Genomic DNA, 20,541 nt, shown 5'->3' with positions numbered 1-20,541 from the left:
TGGTGTCCCAGGAAGAACAGAAATCAAAAGGTTGGTAAAGTCAAGCACTTGCAGGGGCTGGAGAAATGGCTTAGCGGTTAAGAACACTGGATGTTCTTCTAGAGGTCCCAATTTCCAGCAACAACATGGTGGCTCAACCACCTATAATGGGCTCTGATTCTCTCTTCTGGTGTGCATGAAGGCAGGTCACTCATATACATTAAAACAAAACCAAAACCAAAAAGCAAGCACTTGCAACCACCACCTGAAGGAATAGGAACATGCAGAGAGCTTGGTCTCTCCTTCCACCATGTAGGGTCCAGGCATCAACCTCAGGTCAAGCTTCGTGCCCTTACCCATGAGGCAATCTTACTGCCCTGGAACTTTCCATCATTCAATAGTGTTGTGGATTATTTGTTCACTGTGTAAAGATGTGTTGCTGTGATTGGTGTAATAAAAAGCTCAACAGCCGATAGCTAGGCAGGAGAGATAGGCGGGACTTCTGGGGACAGAGAGGACTCTGGGAAGAAAGGTGGAATTGCCAGCCAGACAAGGTGGAAGTATGCAAGATGGGCAGTATGGAGACAAGGTAATACCATGTGGCAGAACATAGATTAATATGAATAGGTTAATTGAAGTTATAAGAGCTAGTGGGACCAGTTCAAGCTAATGGCTAAGCTTCCATAATTAAGAAGTCTCCGTGTCGTTATTTGTGAGCTGGTGGCCGACAACAAAGCTCACTACACATTAGTGGACTGTTATCTATCTTCATCTTTTGGTGAGAGGCATTCCACGAACATTCTTTTGTGCAAACACCTTATGTAACCTTCCAATAAGTTGCTTGGGCTTCATAATAAACACCATCTTTCCCCAGCGGCAATCACATCTACTTCTGACATCAAAGGTAGATTGACCTTTCTCTTTTGAAAATGTCTAATCTTAAAAGATAACCTACAAAGTTCCTATTGTAGAATGTCTTCTTCCAATCCTCGGCTCACACTCAGACCAAAACAACAATGCAGGTCTGGCCATTAGCATTTGTTAGTGCTATTGTCTGGAGCACTGTGTTTTGTATTGATTTTCTATTGTATGTATGTATGTATGTATGCATGTATGTATGCATGCATGTATGCATGCATGTATGTATATATGTAGGTACGTATGTGTGTGGGGTGGCATATGCCATGTGAAGTGCCATTATCTGCTGGGCTGTCTCCCTCCTGAATTAGCACTGTGTTTTATAATCACAAAGCTAAGAGTTTATCAAAGAATAGGGCTAGAGTGATGATTCAGTCAAGAGTGCACACTGCTCTTCCAGGACTTGGCTTCCAGCTCCCACATGAGGCAGCTCACAGCATCCTGTAATTAAGAATTTATTAAGATCCCCCTCGACCCACCTTGCCAATGGTAGCTAGCTCTGTTAAAGAGACAATTAGCAGAGTCAACAGGATTGACCTCTAATAAATGGACTTCATGATCCAGAAAACTTCATCTAAAGGAACTAAGGAAATCAACGCTCTTTGCTGTCAACAGACCCAGGAGTTCAAATGAAGAAGCAGAAAATGAGGATGCAGATGTGAATATTGCTTCACGTTTCATATTTTACATAACCTGCATATTTACAGGATCACCACCGAAGTGTGAATGAACACTGGACATTAAAACATCATGTAATACAGTATAAATAGACCAAACAGAAGTGAATACTAATGCATATTCTCAAAATTTCCAACAATTTAAGAACTATCAGAGAGTTAATGATATGAAGGAAAAAAACTGTTTGGAGTTATTTTGAAGTTAAAAACCCTCCTGGTGCTCTCTACTTCGGGGTCTCAGCGGTGAGAAGACGATGAGGTCGCCACCAAAGGACATGTGTCTGGCACGGGCTGGCTGGCTGGTCTCCACTCGTGTGCAGGGACTGCTGCTGCTCAGGGCTGGCTGAAGAGCAAATGCAGAGAAGTCACTGAGTTCATCATCAACAGGTGCCCCCAATAAACTTCCTGCACTGCCAATTAATAAGTTTCGTTAAGTTTCCCTATGTAACAATGAAATTATCAAAAACGCACGACCTAATGTAAAGCAATCTTTTAATTTTTTTTTTTTTTTTTTTTTTTTGAGACAGGGTTTCTCTGTGTAGTCCTGGCTGTCCTGGAACTTACTCTGTAGACCAGGGTGGCCTCGAACTCAGATCTGTTTGCCTCTGCCTCCTGAGTGCTGTGATTAAAGGCATGCGCCATCACTGCCTGGATCTTTTCTTTTTTCATAGTTTATTATAAAAACCTGAGGGACTGGAGAGATGGCTCAGTGGTTAAGAGCACTGACTGCTCTTCCAGAGGTCATGAGTTCAATTCCCAGCACCCACATGGCAGCTAACAACTGTCTGTAACTACAAGATCTGACACCCTCACACAGACATGTATACAGGTAGAACACCAATGCACATAAAATAAAAATAAATAAATTATAAACAAAACAAAAAACCTTGAACCATTTAGAAACATCTGGCAGAATCCAAGCCACTTATTTGGTAAGTTTTCAGCCAATCTGTCCTATCAGATTTGAATAGCAAAATGCATGCCAGGGGTTAAGACTATTAGAGGATATAAATGTGGAAGCCTTTTCTCAATTAAAAATTTAAAAATACGGAGCTGGAGAGATGGCTCAGTAGTTAAGAGCACTGACTGTTCTTCCAGAGGTCCTGAGTTCAACTCCCAGCAACCACATGGTGGCTCTCAACCATCTGTAATGAGATCTGGCGCTTATAATAAATAGCTAAATCAAAAAAAAAAAAAATTTAAAAATACATGCATTGCATGTGCATGGGTGTTCTGCCCACGAAGGCCAGAAGAGGGCAGTGGATCCTCTGGAACTATAGTTACAGATGGTGTGTGCTGCCGTGTGGGTGCTGGGACCTGAATCCAGGTGCTCTGGGAGGGCAGCCATTGCGGCTGGGTCCTCCAGCCCTTTCCCACTTTAGAAGGACAGATAATGTATACAGTTCAGCACAAGCACAGGCAATGGCAAGACAAATCCTGCACACAAGTGAAAAGGGAGCGAGTTTCATTTTAGACAAGCAACTGAAATCTCAGTACCAGAGAGGGAGAGTTAGAGGCTAGCCTGGTCTTCAGAACAAGACCCTATTCTGAAACCAAACAAAACCAGGATGGGTGAGAAGTCTCAGCAGGCAAAAGGGGTGGCGACTTCAGTTCCATCCCTGGAAACCCCAACAGAGGGAAGAACTCACTCCCAGAACCTGTCCTCCAAGCTCCATACACATGCTGTGCCATGCTCGCACCCACACAGTAACCATAAGTAAGATAAAAATCAAAAACTTTACAGTCGGAAAAATCTAGAACATACAGACACTTGCCCAATTAAGATGAGAACTTACTGGATCGAGAGGGTAGAGCTCAGAAGTGACCTGTCTGTGCAACGGTACTGAAAAACAAGAGAAAATCACTTTAAAGAACATTCTTCAGGTCAAGGGTTGTTACAAATGGACAAAGCTTTAAAAGATAGGAAAACTACAATCAAATGCTAAGACAAAGCCATGCCCAGCCATTTTTTAATGCAATTAGATTTCTAGGTAAAATTCTTACGTTAGGTATAGGGGTGGCCAGGTGGTGGTGATGCATACCTCTAATCATAGCCCTCAGGAGGCAGGGGCAGGTAGATCTACATGAGGTCCTGCACAGCAGGTCTACACAGCAAGTTACAGACCAGTCAGGGCTACGTAGTGAGATCATGTTTCACACAAAAGAAGTCCAGGTAAAGACATTAAAAGTCTGCATAGCTGTAACATTGTACTGTCCCTTAGGTCTCCAGCAGACCTGAGAACAGTATCACAGAACAGGAGATGAGGCCCTCATTATACTGTAGCACAAATGTGAGGCCCAGTCCCTTTTACAGAATAATCACAACACATAAGTAGATAGAAACAGGCATTTGAGAGGAAAAAATGGAGGATTTTGAAGACAGTTTTGGGGATATGGGCAGAAGAAGGGAACTGAAGGAATTTTTCTGACTGTGTGGGCTCCCAACCAGGTTTTACACCAATGCCCCTCATCTCCAGTGTGGACCAGCACCTGTCTCTCAAGCCTCTGGTCAGAAGCACCAGACTCTGTTGTTTTGAGACAGGGTTTCACTGTATTGCTCTTGCTGGCCTGGAACACCATGTGTAGGACAGGCTAGCCCTGAACTAGGAGTAATCCTCCTGTCTCTGCTTTGGTCCACCACACATGGTTGAAGAACAAAGTATTCTGAAACTAGTTTGCATGATATTTCCAGTGAGCCTCTAACATCTTAACCTACATCATGAGAAACTTCTTCTCAGAATCCTATAACAATCACACCTTCGTCTAATTTGTTTAACCCAGGCTTGCTATATCTGAGAAGACTTTACCTGACTGGGACACTTCGACTTCTTCCTGTGAGGAGACACTTGGTGAGGGGGAGTTTTTCTCAGGATTACTCATCAGCACATCTTGGGAGTTGACTTTAGAATGTAGCTCCGCACCTTCCACATCGGAAAGAGCCTCTGTCTGCTTAGTATCATCCGCCACTCTGCCAGCAGGAGAACAATCCATCTCGACATTCATCTTATTTACATCCTAGAGGTAAAAATGGGCATCATAGATTCCAATTACTCATAATTGGAACAAATAAAAAAGTCTTACTGCTGTGAAATATAAGAAAGAAAAAAAAAACCAGAAGGCTGACATATTGAAAAGTTTAAAGAATGTTGGGTGGAGGTGGTGCATGTCTTTAATCCACGAACTTAAGGGGGCAGAGGCAGGTGGATCTCTGTGAGCTCAAGGCCAGCCTGGTCCACAAAGAGCTCCAGAACAGCCAGTGCTGCTGCACAGAGAAACCCTGTCAAAACAACAACAAAAAACCCATAAAAAGTCTAAAGAACACTGAGTCCTACTGTCTCGCTTCACATCTCAAAGAACTAATAGGAATGAAGGCAGGCTTCTCAGCAAGCACCTACATCCAGCTCAAAGATGGGCAAACTTTTTTGTGAAAGAAAAGTAAATTTACAAGAGCAAACTGGGCCTGGTGGCAGCAGACTACAGTGCTACCCAGGATGCTGGCACAAGAGGTTCCAGTCCAAGCCTGCCAGGTCTACAGAGTAAAAGACAGACATAACACAGACGTGCACAGCTACGTCATCAAACTCTTCCAGAGGATGAGAGTTTGATTCCCAGGACCCACACGGCAGCTCACAATCTGCTGTGATTCCATGTTCAGGGCACTTGACACCCACTTCTGACCCCACGGGCACTACATGCACACAGGGCACAGATATACATACGCAGGCAAAACATTTACACATGAAGTCATTCAAAACACTGAAAAAGAGGCCGAAGATTGCTGGCCCTTGCTCTAGTTCACTGGCTCTATATTCATCTTGATGTGGCCTGAAGAATACAAAGAGAGCTATGTTTCAAACCACCCAAGGGCCATTCAAATGAGAATGATGACTTTGCATGATTCACTTAGACTTCCTTTCTTTGAGTTACTTCCTGTCTGACACAAATATATGACACCCTTGGCTACCTACCGCCACCTTGCAATAGACTTACATGGCCTATGGCACTTGAATCTTGCTCTCCAGGACTCGAAGTGTCTTCCACTCTGCTGGACCTGAAACAGACGATGGTTATACTCCAATAATCAAGCATATCACAGTCCTTCGACCTGTGCTTTGAGTCCATCCTTCATGGAGGCTGTTAGTTTGCCTAATGAAGTCATAGATAGAGCCTGGCCCAAGAGCCTGCCTCAACTGTACAGACTGGTTACAGTTACTGTCTGATGGCTCACAGGTCCCATTCCTGTGCCAATTACTCAGCCTAATACGGCTCCACCTGCAACGCTGAATCGTAGCCAAATCCAGAGCCACATATCTAGGGTCAAGATGAGGCTGACCTCTGAAGCAGAGCAACTCAATTATTGTGTAGCCGGATTTGCTCTGTTTTTCATGAAAGAGTCTTGCTATGTAACCCAGGCTGGCTTCTCAGTGTTCCTTCCTCAGCTTCCCAAGTTCTGGGACTACAGGCATGCCATGCTGTCTGCAGGTCAGCTACATTTACTTTAGTATAATTCAATATATTCTAATCATAAGTAGGTTTAAACCAGATCTGGGTATGCATGGGCCCACAAACGTTCAGACACAACATGCATACATAAGAATGTAATTTAAAAGATCAAAGTATAGGGCTGGCAGAGTACTTGCCTAGCATGTGTGAGACTCTGTGTTAATCCCAGCACCACCAAAAAAACAAGACCTGAGACTGTCACAACGAAACTCATTTTTTTGTACGTTAATAAAATACAAATTAAGATATTTATCTGTCACAGTCTCTTTGGAGACCCACGAGATGGTTCCCTGCCACCAAGTCTGATGACCTGAGTTCAACCCCTGGAACATGTTGGGAGGAGAACTGATCCCTGAAAAGTTGTGCTCTGGCCTCCACACACCATGCCACGGCATGAATGCATGAATCCACACGTTCAAAGTGAATAAACAGAATGTTAATTTCCATCTCTTCAAAGTTTGTTTTAAAAATATTCTCTTCTGACTGGGCGGTGGTGGCGCACGCCTTTAATCTCAGCAGAGGCAGGCGGATCTTTGTGAGTTCGAGGCCAGCCTGGTCTACAGAGCGAGATCTAGAAAAGGTGCAAAGCTACACAGAGAAACCCTGTCTCGAAAGAAAAAAAAAAAACCAAAAAAAAAAAAAAAAAATTCTCTTCTTGAGAGATGGAGTTTGTTGTTCTTACAGAGGGTGGGAGTTTGCTTCCCATGTTGGTCAGCTTATAATTGCTTGTAACTCAGGCTTCAGGAAACCTAGAACCCTATTCTGCACTCTGTGGGACACACACACCCACACCCCCCCCCACGGTCTTTGCAGGTACCTACACACACATGAAGCATACACGTAATGTATACACACATAATAAAAATCAATCTTTTTTGGGGGGGGTTTCAAGACAGGGTTTCTCTGTGTAGCCCTGGCTGGCCTGGAACTCAAAGCCACCTGCCTCTGCCTCCTGGGTGCTGGGATTAACAAAAATGAATCTTGAAGAACAACTTATTGCAAAGTTGTTTGTTTTTAAGATGCCTTCTTGAAGGACATTTGCAAGTGAACATTTGAAAGAGTTAACTGTATGTGTGTGAAGGCCACACTGCACATGGGAGGTCCGAGTGACTGGCAGCAGTGAGCTCTCCTCTGTTCTTTACATTGTTTGTACAGACCCAACTCGGGCCCCAGGCCTGCAAATCAGGCGCCTTCACCCACTGAGCCATCTTGCTGGCCCCAGATTCTCATTCCGAGGGGACAAATACTTATGAGTCAAATGCTATTACACATAATAAACCATAAGTTATACAAAGTAATAGGATAATAAATTGGTAGTTTACAAAACAGATTTTTATAATACCAAAAGCATTTTTGTAGCCCTAAAGGCTAAAGATGCTTTTGTGTATACTGGAGATTTAGAAAGACTTTATCCAATAGTTCAGAGCGTTCATGAACTTCGCCTGCTTTCACTCGCACGGCCAGGCTCCCTGCCCCCCCCCCCCTCCCCCAGCCTCAGTGATACTGTTTGCTGTGATGAGTGTTCAACACTTTCCAAAATTCAGATTAGTTCATAAGCCCAATAATCTTGTCTAGACATCAGATTACAATTTTATTTCCTACTTGTTTAAAATCCCTTTCCCCATCAGACGGGCTGTGCATTTATGAACCATTATTAGATTATTTTGATGCATTTATGGAGAGGTGACATTCTTATGGATCCAGTTTGACCAATTGCAAGTGGAGTTTCATTAAGACACCATTTAACTTTCCTCACTGGGTACCTGACATGGCTGCTGTAAGGGCGGACACTAGGTGATAACCTAAAGTGACGGCTAGGTTGTCTGCACACACTGGCTAGTCTAGGTTGTCTGCACACACTGGCTACTTCCTATAACAACCAGTACGACAGTTTGTGCCTCTCGAGCACCCCCAGAAGCAGCAGACTGTCATCAGTCCTGCTCTGGAGATGAAGAGAGTGAATCTCACTTAACTAACATGCCCCCAGTTTTCACAGCTGGCCAGTCACGTGGTGGGTCTTGAGCTCAGCTCTGCTAAACACCAGGACACCAGTCTGCTTTTCTCTCCCCTGTACTGCACCATACACTCTGCCCATCTAAACATGACCACCTATCAACTCTGAACTTTCTGCTTTCTTTTAAGACAGGCTGTGTCACTAAGGCTGGTCTCAAACTCCTGGTTAAATCATCCCTCCACCTGTCTCCTGAGTGGCCAGGATTACCACCACCAAACTTACTTCTGACCTGAAATCTCAGTTAGAAAAGAGCAAGTCTAGCTTGTTACAGGTCATCCATCTGTGAAATGTCCGTCACATTTTACCAGCTTAACCATGAGAAATGACAGTTAATATCAGTACTGTTAAACCTGTAATGCACAGTAAAGAAATACCTGCTTTCAAGAATGTCTGAAAACAATGTCTTATTGACACTTTCACTCTTGCTGCTGTGAAGATCAGAATTCTCCAGCGAAACCCTTTGTCTCAGAAGGTCCCCTGCAGCCCCACTCTCAGGAACAACTCTGCTGGCAGACTTAAGTGCTCCAAATCTCTGAGAATGACGTTCAGAAGAAAGTGCTAGAAAAAGAAAGTAACCTCCATAGCAAAAGTCCTTTCATTCACTTTTCATTCAGAAAGGCAATGCAAATCCTAACTAGGCCTTCTCTTGTCAACATCTGACAAGTGCCAAGGACTTCCTTTGAAGAATTATCGCTTAGACAACGTGTCCCTTTGCTATCCCGTGCCTGTAATATTATAGAACTGCTCTTAAAAGGTTTGACTTTTAGCCGGGCGGTGGTGGCGCATGCCTTTAATCCCAGCACTCGGGAGGCAGAGCCAGGCGGATCTCTGTGAGTTCGAGGCCAGCCTGGGCTACCAAGTGAGTCCCAGGAAAGGCGCAAAGCTACACAGAGAAACCCTGTCTCGAGAAAAAAAAAAAAAAAAAAAAAAAAAGGTTTGACTTTGGGCCAGGCAGCAGTGGCGCATGCCTTTAATCCCAGCACTGGGGAGACAGAGCCTGTCGGATCTCTGTGAGTTCGAGGCCAGCCTGGTCTACAGAGTGAGATCCAGGACAGGCACCAAAACTACACAGAGAAACCCTGTCTCAAAAAACCAAAACCAAAACCAAACCAAACCAAAACCCAAAACCCAAAAACCCCACTAACTGCTCTCCTAGAGGAACCAAGTTTGACTCCCGGCACCCCATGGTGCTTCACAACAGCTCTAACTCCAGGCCCTGGGGCTCTGACGCCCTCTTCTGGCTTCTGCAGGCACCAGGCACACACGGTGCAGACAACCATGCAGGCAAAGCATCTACATACATAAAACACTAAAACTTAAAAATAAAAAGGGGCAGCTCTGACAATATGAGACAACAGTGAGAATATTTTACGAGGTATAATAAAATTAGCAAGTGAGCAACTCCTTAGCTAACCCAAATGAATGCTTGGGTCAAGAGTGTCAACCTGGCAGAGTGAATTCTAGGACAGCCAAGGCTACACAGGGAAACCCTGTCTTGAAAAACTAAACAAAAACAAAACCCCAGTTTGAATATTAATTATAATAAGTTCCTTTGATTATTTTGTAAAGCAGAATATTTCCTGGAAGGTTGAGACATAGGCTGTAACCTGATGTAGTTACCGGATATAGCTAAAAAACAGGTTAATACACGGAAACAAGGGAATATTTACAAACGAATTGTTGAGACACTCAGCTTTCCCCCATCAGCACTTGAATGGTGGTGCCAGAATCGGATAGTCCTAGCAGGAGGTGACAGAGTGATCTCAAGTGGAGTGAGCAGGTAACATACAGAAAAACATTTGAATTCAGTGATATGAAGTGGGACCCGGTGCTGTGGGACGGTCTGTATGTCAAATGTGTTGCTGATTGGTCAATGAATAAATCACTGATTGGCAGTGGCCAGGCAGGAAGTGTAGGCGGGACAAGGAGGAGAATAGAGCTGGAAAGTGGAAGGCTGAGTCGGGGAGACACGGCCAGCCGCCATCAGGACAAGGAAGATGTAAAGTACCGGTAAGCCACAAGCCACGTGGCAAGGTATAGATTAATAGAAATGGATTAATTTAAGCTGTAAGAACAGTTAACAAGAAGCCTGCCACGGCCATACAGTTTGAAACCAATATAAGTGTCTGTGTTTACTTGATCGGGTTTGAGCGGCTTGGGACTGGCGGGTGAGAGAGATTTGTCCTGACTGTGGGCCAGGCAGAAAAACTCTAACAATAGCCCGGTGGTACAAGCCTACACCCCAGCCTCCCCAGAGGCAAAGGCAGGAGGATTTGAGCAAGTTCCAGGCCTGCATGAGTTCAAGGACAGCCTGGGAAACATAACCAGACCTTGTCTCAAAGGCGATAATTTCAAAAAGGGAGGCCATTGCTCAATGGACAAGTGCTTGCCTAGCTTACTTATGCAAAGCTGAATTTGGTCCCAAGAATCTCAATGAACAGTAAACAAAATGCAGCGATGTATAGGTTTCCACCAAAGTAGCTCCAGTACCTTCCCATCTCTCATGTGCCGAGAGGCAGGCTGCAGTCAGCTGGACCGCTCTGGAAGTGCAAAGCCCAGGTCCAATTTCTTTTGCATCTTAATTCTAATCTAACTTGTCACAGAACCTACAGACTGGGATTACATGGCAGTAGCAGCTACGGAATCTCTTGGAAAACACAAACATGATCTTAAAAGATAAATCACGCACAAACCAATCTGATCACGCCTCCAAACATGTGATTTGCAGGTGGGTTTGCTAGCATATCGTCTGTTTTCTAGAAATCAGTGCACTTTCGTCTTTTCACATGAAAATTACTTTGCACCTTTTACACAAGCTCCCATTTGGCCCAAATACTTCTGTTAAGTCTCTGCAAAAACACAAACCTGCAAACGATTTGACAGGACTCTCAATCCTGAAAAACCCAGCATCGAACACTATTTTGTCAACTTCCTTTGGTGCTTCCACAGCTGCGGCTGGGGCATGCTCTTCTTGCTTCAGTCTCTCTCTCATCGCATTTTTTATAGCAGCGAGACGATTTCTAGCCGCCATTCTTCCGTTATCATCCTGTTTTGCCTTGCTTGTTCTGGCAGGCACAATTTTTTTCTGCGAAGAGAAATAGTAATTAAAGGTGACATCACCATGCTTTTCCTGTTCCTTTGGTACTGAGGACTGAACATTACCATCTGTGGTTTGATGCAGCTGGCCCCCGTAAGCTCACAGGGAGTGGCACTACTAGGTGTGGCTTTGATAGAGTGGGTATGGTCTTCTTGGAGAAAGTGTGTCACTGCGGAGGTGGGCTTTGAGGTCTCATACATGCTCAAGTCTAGTGACTCAGACCACTTCCTGTTGCCTGCAAGTCAAGATGTAGGACACTCTGCCCCTTCTCCAGCACCATGTCTGCCTGAAGGCCGCCATGTCCCACCATGATGATAATGGATTAAACCTCTGAAACTGTAAGCCAGCCCCAATTAAATGTTTTTCCTTTATAAGAGTTGCCGTGGTCACGGTGTCTCTTCACAGCAACAGAAACCCTACTACACCACCTTGAACATTACTATCCTCTTCCTGTTCCTTTGGTACTGAGGTACATGGCAGGAAATCTTTCTACCACTCAAGTAAGTCATTAGCCCTTTATAACTTATTTTCTGACAGAGTCTCACTAAGTTGTCCCAGCTGGTCTTGAATGCACACCCACTCCAACCTTAGGACCAGTTGAGATTAAAGACTGGCATCCCCACACCAAGTATCACCCTGTGTGGTGTGGCGGTTTGAAGGAGAATGGCCATCAAAGGCTCACTAGTTTAAATGGTTGGTCCCCATTTAGTGGAACCATCTGGACAGAATTAGGAGGTGTGGCCCTGCTGGAGTAGGTGTGACTTTGTTGGAGGAGGTGTGTTCCTGAGGGTGGGAGGCTGGGAGGCTTCGTAAGCCCACACGGGGCCTCTTTCTCCTCCTGCTGCCTCTGGATGTAAAGCTCTCAGCTACTGCTCCAGCACCTTGCCAATTTGTTTTCCTCCATGATGGCCATGGACTAACCTTCTAAGAGTGTAAGCAGGCCCCCAATTAAATGCCTTTTTTTATATGACTTGCTTTGGTTACAGTGTCTCTTCACTAAGACATCCGGTTTAAAAACAACAACAACAAAAAAAAGTAGTTCAGTTTTTATTTTGGTTAAGAACCTCATTGTAGGGCTGGAGAGATGGCTCAGCAGTTAAGAGCACTGGCTGCTCTTCCAGAGGTCCTGAGTTCAATTCCCAGCAACCACATGGTGGCTCACAACCATCTGTAATGAGATCTGGTACATAATAAATAAATAAATATTTTTAAAAAAAAGAAAAAAAAAAGGAACCTCATTGTACCGGGCGGTGGAGGCGCATGCCTTTAGTCCCAGCACTCGGGAGGCAGAGGTAGGCAGATCTCTGTGAGTTCGAGGCCAGCCTGGTCTACAGAGCGAGATCCAGGACAGGCACCAAAACTACACAGAGAAACCCTGTCTGGAAAACAAAACAAAACAAAACAAAGAACCTCATTATGTGGTGCAGGATGATCTAGAACTTCCCCGTCTAAAAAATAAAACAAAACAAAACAAAACAAAAAAACAGGAAGAAAACAGCACTTGGGAGGAGGAAACAGGAAGTGATATGGCTGGGCAGAGAGAGGAAGTGATAAGGCAGAGTAGAGACAGGAGCTCCACCCACTGAGTCTGAGGAATCCTAGAGGTAAGAAGTCTTTCTAGTGGCTGGCTGCTCTGCTTCTCTGATCTTTCAGCTTTCACCCTGATATCTGACTCTGGGTTTTTAGAATTAGAATTCATGCTACAGAAAACTGTTGGAATACAGTCCAGGAATGGAGTGAGGAAAATTCTGAATGCTTGTAAGAACACTCCAAAACACTCACGTGACCTCAGTTTCTGCAGAACACAGAATTGTTCTTGGAATGTGTTTTGTGCTCCTCCAAGGTGTGGCAGATAGAGGTGAGTTTACTTCAGATTTCTAATTATTGCTTGCTGTTGTTACTCAATTAAATGTTTAAATGATCCTTTATATTCCTCCCTGGAAAAACATGTTTTTACCACCTGTGACTTATCCTTGTGACTGTACACAGCTTGAACTCGTATGAAGTTTACTCATGTGACCTTTCTCAATCCTCAGAATAAAGTGTTAAAGGCTCTGAATAAAGTTGGTTATTGCACGAGACTTTAATCCACCTCATCTATGGACTCCATTCTCCCAGGTTCCACTGCCTGCAGAGCAGTGACGTGAAATATATAACTAAAATTGAGAGGATATACACCCGATGGCATGGCGATGCCATTCTTCTGAGACAGGAAAACAGTTCACGGAAATGATTTTACTGAAGATACTCTGAGATAACGGTGTGCAGAATTTGAGCTTGAGCAGTAACTTTCGTATGCAGTACAGATTTGGGACACCAAGAAGCAGGTTAAGATGCACAGGACATGTGGCTGGAGAGATGGAACAGCACTTGAGGAGCTGAGACATAGTAAGATGTCTGACCAGGCAAGCTGGTTGGTTTCAGTGTAATAAGGCTAGATCTCGAACACATTTAAAGAGGGAGTAACAAATAAGACTGACAAACTGAGGGAAATGTATAAGAGTTAAGGGTGTGTCAAAGTATAGGTAAGAGATTAGTTTTGTTTGATTAACAGTAGCCTTAAGGGCTTGGTGTATAGCTCAGACATAAACCTCCCCCAAAACAACCAAACTGTAGCCTGAAACAAAGTAGGAGAGCGACATCTGGTGGTCACAGGCAGAATTACAACTCTTATATGATACAGCCACTGATAACTACTTTCAGATCTAAACACTCAATACGAAATACCCACAGGATGTCAGGAGCAGCACTGCAAGCCTATAATCCCAGCATCCTGGAAGCTGAGGTAGGAGGATTCCATGTTTGAGTTTAGGCTGGGATACATAGTGAGACCCATTTCAAAAACATTTATCATTATCTTAGTACCTTTAATAAATAACATCCTTTATTTTATAGAAGATTTGATATTTATTCAACCACCTAATCATTCCCTTCAGATCCTTGGAGTGAGACTTCATTGGGGGAAAATAAGGTTTCCTTTAATTCTTTATCACTCTGCTCTGCTAAGATGGAATTCAGAACAGCTTCGTTCGCATAACACACTATAAAGTATCAATCAACCTGAGTTTATAAACTAAGTGTTCTTCTAACTTCATAAGGAAAACTGACAATTTAATAAGGCCAATGTCCATCTGAAGCGTAAGAAAAATGGACTTTAAAAAAGATCTTTTTTTTTTTTTTTCAAGACAGGGTTTCTCTGTGTAGCTTTGCGCCTTTCCTGGATCTCGCTTTGGGGACCAGGCTGGCCTCGAACTCACAGAGATCTGCCTACCTCTGCCTCCCGAGTGCTGGGATTAAAGGCGTGCGCCACCACCGCCCGGCTTAAAAAAGATCTTAATGTGTACATGTGTGTGTCTGTATGAGACTGTGCATATGAGTGCAGGTGTCCCAGAGTCCAGAAGAGAGCATCAACCCCCAGAGCTGGAATGATAGGTCATTGTGAGCTACCCTGTGTGTGTGCAAGAAAGGACTAGTGCTCTTACCCCTAATGGACTCTTATTAGATTGACAAAGCATGTTTTACAGGACAATAGAAAACCTTATAAGCATAGTGAGGAAGAAATACGTAAGATCTTATTCTACAGTCTGTCACACAAAAAGCTTGTCAACAGTGAAGAGGTGTGATCTGCTCAGTAAGAGCATGAACTGTGGAATACAAAGGCCTGGAACGAAACCCAGCACTACCCTGGGCAAATTATTTAATCTTTCATTTTTCCAACCATAAATTTTGGATATAGCATCCCTCTAAATGGACTGCTATAAAGCTTAACATGGGACTACTTGGAATTTAGCATAAAAAACCATGAATTACCTACGGCTATTGCAATTACAAAGGAATATATAAATGTAGGAGGTCTGTTCTGTTTTGTAAGACACAGTCTTGCTATGTAGCCCTGGCCGTCCTGAAACTTGCTACGGAGCCCATGTTGGCCTTAAACTCATGGTAATCATTCTGTTTCAGCCTCCCAAGAGCTGGTATTACAAGTGTGCCACACCACACCTGTCAACATAGGTGCAGCTTTCAGAACAAACCCATGCCCATCTACCCACTATCTAGAAACATAAATGTCACCTGGACACCCCAGTTCAATCACACATCTCTTCCTTTCCTCTCTTTAGAAGGACACATCTTATACAATTCAATCACACATCTCTTTCTTCCCTCTCTTTAGAAGGACACATCTTACACTTCATGTTGATTATATCCTTGCTTTTCTCCCCCAAGAGCAATCGGAATGTAATAAGCAATATATGAAATTTAGTTTGTGAAACAAGAAACCCAAAGCTAAATATTTTCAAAACTTATATGGTAAAAGGAAAGAATCAATGTCTCCATGTTGTCCTCTGACCTCTACATGTGCTCCGTGGCACAACTGGGTGGGGCCCCACCCACCCACCCACATAAATAAATGTTTTTTTAAAAAACAAAAAACAGAGAAGAATCTATGCTAGAAATTTGGGTAGAAAATGCACAAACCTACCCGGAGGACTTTTTTGCATGAATTATTATTGTTTTTCCATCCAGCTTCCTCAAGTTTGATGAGGTTGTTGAATTTTTGGTTTACATCATCTACCTGTTAATAAAAGCACAAGTTCATCCCATTAATGCTATGTTAAAATTGCTACTTTATGACTATAAAATGACTATGTTAAATAAACTGAAAATGGTGACCCAGAACTGGTTAGTTATTAAACTTAAAATCCTGTGTGTGTGTGTGTGTGTGTGTGTGTGTGTGTGTGTGTGTGTGTGTGAGAGAGAGAGAGAGAGAGAGACTGAATGTGTATATGAGTGTGAGAAAGATTGTGTCTGTGTGCAAGAGAAAGAGACTTTGTATATGATTGTGTGTGTGAGAGAGAGACTGTGTATGATGAGTGTGAGAGAAAGAGAATGTGTGAGAAAGACTGAATGTGTATGTGTGTGAGACAGAGAGAGAGAGGGAGGGAGAGGCGGAGGGAGGGAGAGAGAGAGAAAGGGACTGTGCATGAGTGTGTAGGAGTGGCAGGGTCTTAAGTCACTGTGGGAGGACCCACATCTTGCTGCACAGTCCAGAACATACTCGAACTCCCAATCCTCCTGCCTCTACCTCCCAAATGCTGGGGTTATTCAGCTTAAGTCACTGTAAACAGTGTTCAAATCAAGAATTTTTATGTAAAATTATTCATTGGTAGTTTTGGCCTTGACATCTTATAACCTACAGAAAGGATGTTATAGATGCACAACTCTCCCAGATTGATCGATGGATCATTGTGGTGGTAGAAAAGATGGCCTCAGTACCATTGCTTCCTCATAATACAAACAGAATCCCTTTAAAAACACCTGTCACTGACCTCATTAAGGGACATCGCGTTGTCCCCAGATGTTGGCAAATACAAACAGCGTTGTTCTTGGCACCACACACAGATCACATGCCAACAAGCTGTCGATCGCTTGAGTAAACACTCAGGATGGTGACTTTGGGACCACAACGTCAGAGTCTAGTTAGTTTTGCCAGGAACCACCAAACCGTCTTCTAACCTGGCCCTGTTACCAGCAATGACAGAGTTCCTGCTGCCCCATGTCCTGCTGCTGGCTCACCAGCATTCACTGTCAGGGGTTTCTAAGCGTCTGGTTAGCTGTTACCTTACTGCTCTAACTGCTAACTGCCTGGTGGCACATGATGCTGACATGTTACGGGCTCACCATTTCATCAGCTACCATCTGTTGGCATTCTGGGCTGCGGCGTCTGTTGGGGTCTTTTTCCAACTTTTTAAGCTCGGCTGTTCATTTTCACGCTTTCCTTCTCAATGTTTTTAGGGGGAGGAGAAGGGAGGGGACTAAACACTACAAATTCAGATCCCGAGATGAGGAAGAAGGTATACCCTGATGACCGAGTGCTCGCTGGCAGAGGGAAGGCCCCAATGCAGGTGCAGCACATGTATAGAGAGGGTGAAAATTCTTTACATAAAGTGTCATGGCATTTGCAGGCTACCTGATGTAGGTGCTGGGAACAGAATCGTAGTCCTATGCAAGAGGAGCAGGTGCTCTTAACTGCTGGTCTATCTCTTTAGCTCCCCATATGCTTATTTCTGAAATAAACTCAGCAAGGTAGAAAACGTTCTTCCTCCAAAAAGCCTCCTAGCCACTGCCTCCACCAACACTCAGCTCTACATTACAATGTCATACTGTATCTGAGAGCTGCTAGAGAAACCATTCACTTTGCTTCGTGTCTGTTTCGTGTTGAAGACAGGGTTTCTCTGTGTACTCTGCCTGTCCTGGAACTGTAGACCAGGCTGGCCTTGACCTCAGATCCACTGGCCTCTGCCTGGGATTAAAGACATGTGCCACAACGGCCAGCTCTTTTCGTTTTTATCATTTCTTTTTTTCTTTTTTCTTTTTTTTTTTTTTGTTTTTCGAGACAGGGTTTCTCTGTGTCGTTTTGGTGCCTGTCCTGGATCTCGCTCTGTAGCCCAGGCTCTGTAGCCCAGGCTGGCCTCGAACTCACAGAGATCCGCCTGGCTCTGCCTCCTGAGTGCTGGGATTAAAGGCGTGCGCCACCACCGCCTGGCTCGTTTTTATCATTTCTTAAAACAATGCCGGGCACACAAGAGAATTCACTAACTGCACTGGCTCATGCCTCCCATGTAGAATTATCTGTCTCAGACTATTTCACACCATGGGGAAAAGACAATGAAGCTTACACGGTGCACCCTGATAGCTCACTTATCACATCCTAGGTAGCTAAACCACTACCGTCCATTTCACCGTCCTTAGAAGCCAATGTACGAACCACCTGACGCATACCTGAAAATAAACCATATCCCAAAATCCATCCAGGTCGGAACAGGTTGTCTCTTTTTCACCTCGTTTATATTCACAATTATCCACCAGCCCTTCAAACTGTTTGAATCTTTCCATAATAAGGAGTCTTGTTTGACCAACTGTTGTGCGAATAAGGTCTTTAGCTAAAGAAGTTAAGAAAAGAAAATGGACCTTTATAGCAAGCCAGCCAACTGAGACTTAACCCCCAATCCCTAGAGTTTACAGAATTAAATTCTTACAGAAAAACAAAAAATAACCATCAAAAAAAACTTTGCCACAGATACTGAGCCCTAGCTCCTGGCTTCAAGCACCAGTAACAATTAGCGGTGTTCATCCTCAATCACACATGGCTTCCCAATGAGTACCATCCCCTTTCTCCTGTATTTTATGAGAATTCGACCTCAAACAGGTCAAGTACATAAGTACCCCAGGACCACACTGGTAACTTTTTAAATAGCTTCTCCAAATAAATAGGACTAAGGACTTTGCCCAAAATTCGTTTTCATACTGATTTACATAATTAAAATTCAGAACATATTATTTGTATAATTAAGGAATACGAGATTAACACCACTATATACAAGGTCACATTAAAAAAACAAAATACACAAAGGCTGTACACTTCTTTAGCATAGAGATATTAGAGGTTGAACAACTCTTGGTGTTTTGAGCAATACTGAAACTACAAAGTTGGACACTAGAGTTTTAATTTTGAAAGAATGCAACAATATTAATAGAAACAAGGGCTATAGATATAGCTCTTTGGTCAAGCACTTGCTTAGCACAAAGAAGATCCCGGGTTCAATCTCTACTACTACTACTACAAAAAAGAAACTTAATACACAGCATCATCATTTTTACTGTCAGGTGTGTTTGGGCACACCTGTAAGCCCAGCCCTTGAGAGGTGGGACACAATGACTAGAGTTCAGGTCACCTTTAACTACAGTGAGCTCTAGGCCAGCCTGTGCTAGGAGAACCTCTCTAAAACACAAAACGATATAATGCCAACAACAGAAAGAAACAAAACTAAGAATGTTCTTTTCTTACCATCATCAGGAATGTGCAGTTCCAGCTTCCTGTCCCACTCCAGGCACTGTGAGGTTAACTTGTCAGTTTCTGACTGGAGGATCTTTCTAAAAGTGTGACATCTGTTTTAGTTCTACAAGTGTGACCACCTTAGTTCAGCCTGACCTTTATGACACTTTAACACACAAGACTAGGATAGTTTAAAACAAAGGCACAAAACAGTGAAGAAAATAGAGGCAAAATAGCCATTTTGAAGACTTTATATGTAAGGATTTAATGAACTATTATTATATACGAAAGTCACAAAAGACAAATTTCCTGTCATATACACCTTGTGTATGTCCTTTGTCTATACCTAAAATTTACATTGGATGGATGATGCTAAGACCCACTTTCCCACTTTTTGAGCTACCATTTGTGATTTGTTCTGTTCTTTGTTCAGAGTCCAACATCCCTTTGTGTTAATACATACTCAGATACTCTTTACAGGACTGCCAAAAGAAGCTGAAGATAAAACCTGTGGAATCTAAGTACACTTAGGTAGAGCACCACACAGCTGCAATCTGGCACTGAGGAGGCAGAGGTGGGAAGAGCAGTGCAAATGAATGGCCAGCATGGTCCACACAGTGAGTTCCAGCCAGCCACGGCTACTACAGAGAAGACTGTCTCAGAAAACAAGGACCGAAACAAACAAATCCACTCCACAAGGTGATAGGGCCTTACAAAATTTAACTATTAGATAGTCTTCCTTCCTTCCTTCCTTCCTTCCTTCCTTCCTTCCTTCCTTCCTTTTCTTTTCTTTTTTAAAGATTATGTATAATGTTCTGCCTGCACACCAGAAGAGGGCACCAGATCTCATTACAGATGGTTGGGAGCCACCATGTGGTTGCTGGGAATTGAACTCAGGACCCCTGGAAGAGCAGTCAGTGCTCTTAACCTCTGAGCCATCTCTCCAGCCCTAGATAGTTATTTCTTAGTTGGGTTAATTTTGCTCCTCAGAGAACATTTGATGATGTCCAGAGATTTTTGTTAAGACAAGGTGTCACCACAGAGCCCCAGCTGGCCTTGAACTCAGATCCTCCTCCCTTCTGCCTCCCTCTGCTGGTACTAAAGGTGTGTACAATTGAGTCTAGCTGGAGATTGTTTGTCACTATAGGCTAGGGATGCTTCAAACACCTGACAATGTACATAAGAGACCCCCAAACAAGAAGTACACAATCTAAAATGTGGATAAGAGTCAGGCTGAGAGACCTAGACCTAGGAGGAGCTCAATCTGTGCTCACCCAGGCATTCCAGAGGGCAGAGAAATCAGGTAGACTTCAAAGAATTGACAGCAGGGTCCCAAAGGCTATTTGCACACTCGTGTTCACAGCACTTCTAATCACTAAAATGGAGGCAAGCCCAACGTCATTATGACTGGGTGTGGGGGCACCAGAGCCAGAGACAAGGAGGCTCAATCTAGATCGGAGACTGCTACCGCGAGCTCTGGGCCAGTCAGGTTCTGCTGATCTAGTGAGTTTAGGCAGTC

The 20,541-nt window shown here is 43.6% G+C and overlaps 1 protein-coding gene across 1 annotated transcript in view; it reads right to left on the bottom strand.

Moving 5' to 3' along the window:
• Positions 1-1,560: 1,560 nt before the first annotated feature.
• The window catches only part of Dlgap5 (DLG associated protein 5), a 38,715-nt gene continuing 19,734 nt past the window's right edge, over positions 1,561-20,541 (bottom strand). Inside the window, exons 11-19 of the mRNA XM_052734334.1 lie at positions 19,035-19,120; positions 17,969-18,129; positions 15,669-15,761; positions 10,957-11,176; positions 8,466-8,649; positions 5,565-5,625; positions 4,382-4,589; positions 3,371-3,417; positions 1,561-1,917 (exon numbers count right to left, since the gene is read on the bottom strand). Coding sequence (XP_052590294.1) covers positions 1,777-1,917; positions 3,371-3,417; positions 4,382-4,589; positions 5,565-5,625; positions 8,466-8,649; positions 10,957-11,176; positions 15,669-15,761; positions 17,969-18,129; positions 19,035-19,120 — 1,201 coding nt within the window. The 3' untranslated portion in view covers positions 1,561-1,776. The remainder of the gene's footprint in view (positions 1,918-3,370; positions 3,418-4,381; positions 4,590-5,564; positions 5,626-8,465; positions 8,650-10,956; positions 11,177-15,668; positions 15,762-17,968; positions 18,130-19,034; positions 19,121-20,541) is intronic.

The sequence above is a fragment of the Peromyscus californicus genome, unplaced genomic scaffold (genome assembly GCF_007827085.1).
Source record: "Peromyscus californicus insignis strain IS unplaced genomic scaffold, ASM782708v3 Scaffold_12__1_contigs__length_115047231, whole genome shotgun sequence".
Classification (NCBI taxonomy): Eukaryota; Metazoa; Chordata; class Mammalia; order Rodentia; family Cricetidae; genus Peromyscus; species Peromyscus californicus.
The sequence above is the reverse complement of the archived record's forward strand: the minus strand, read 5'-3'. Positions and strand labels throughout refer to the sequence as shown.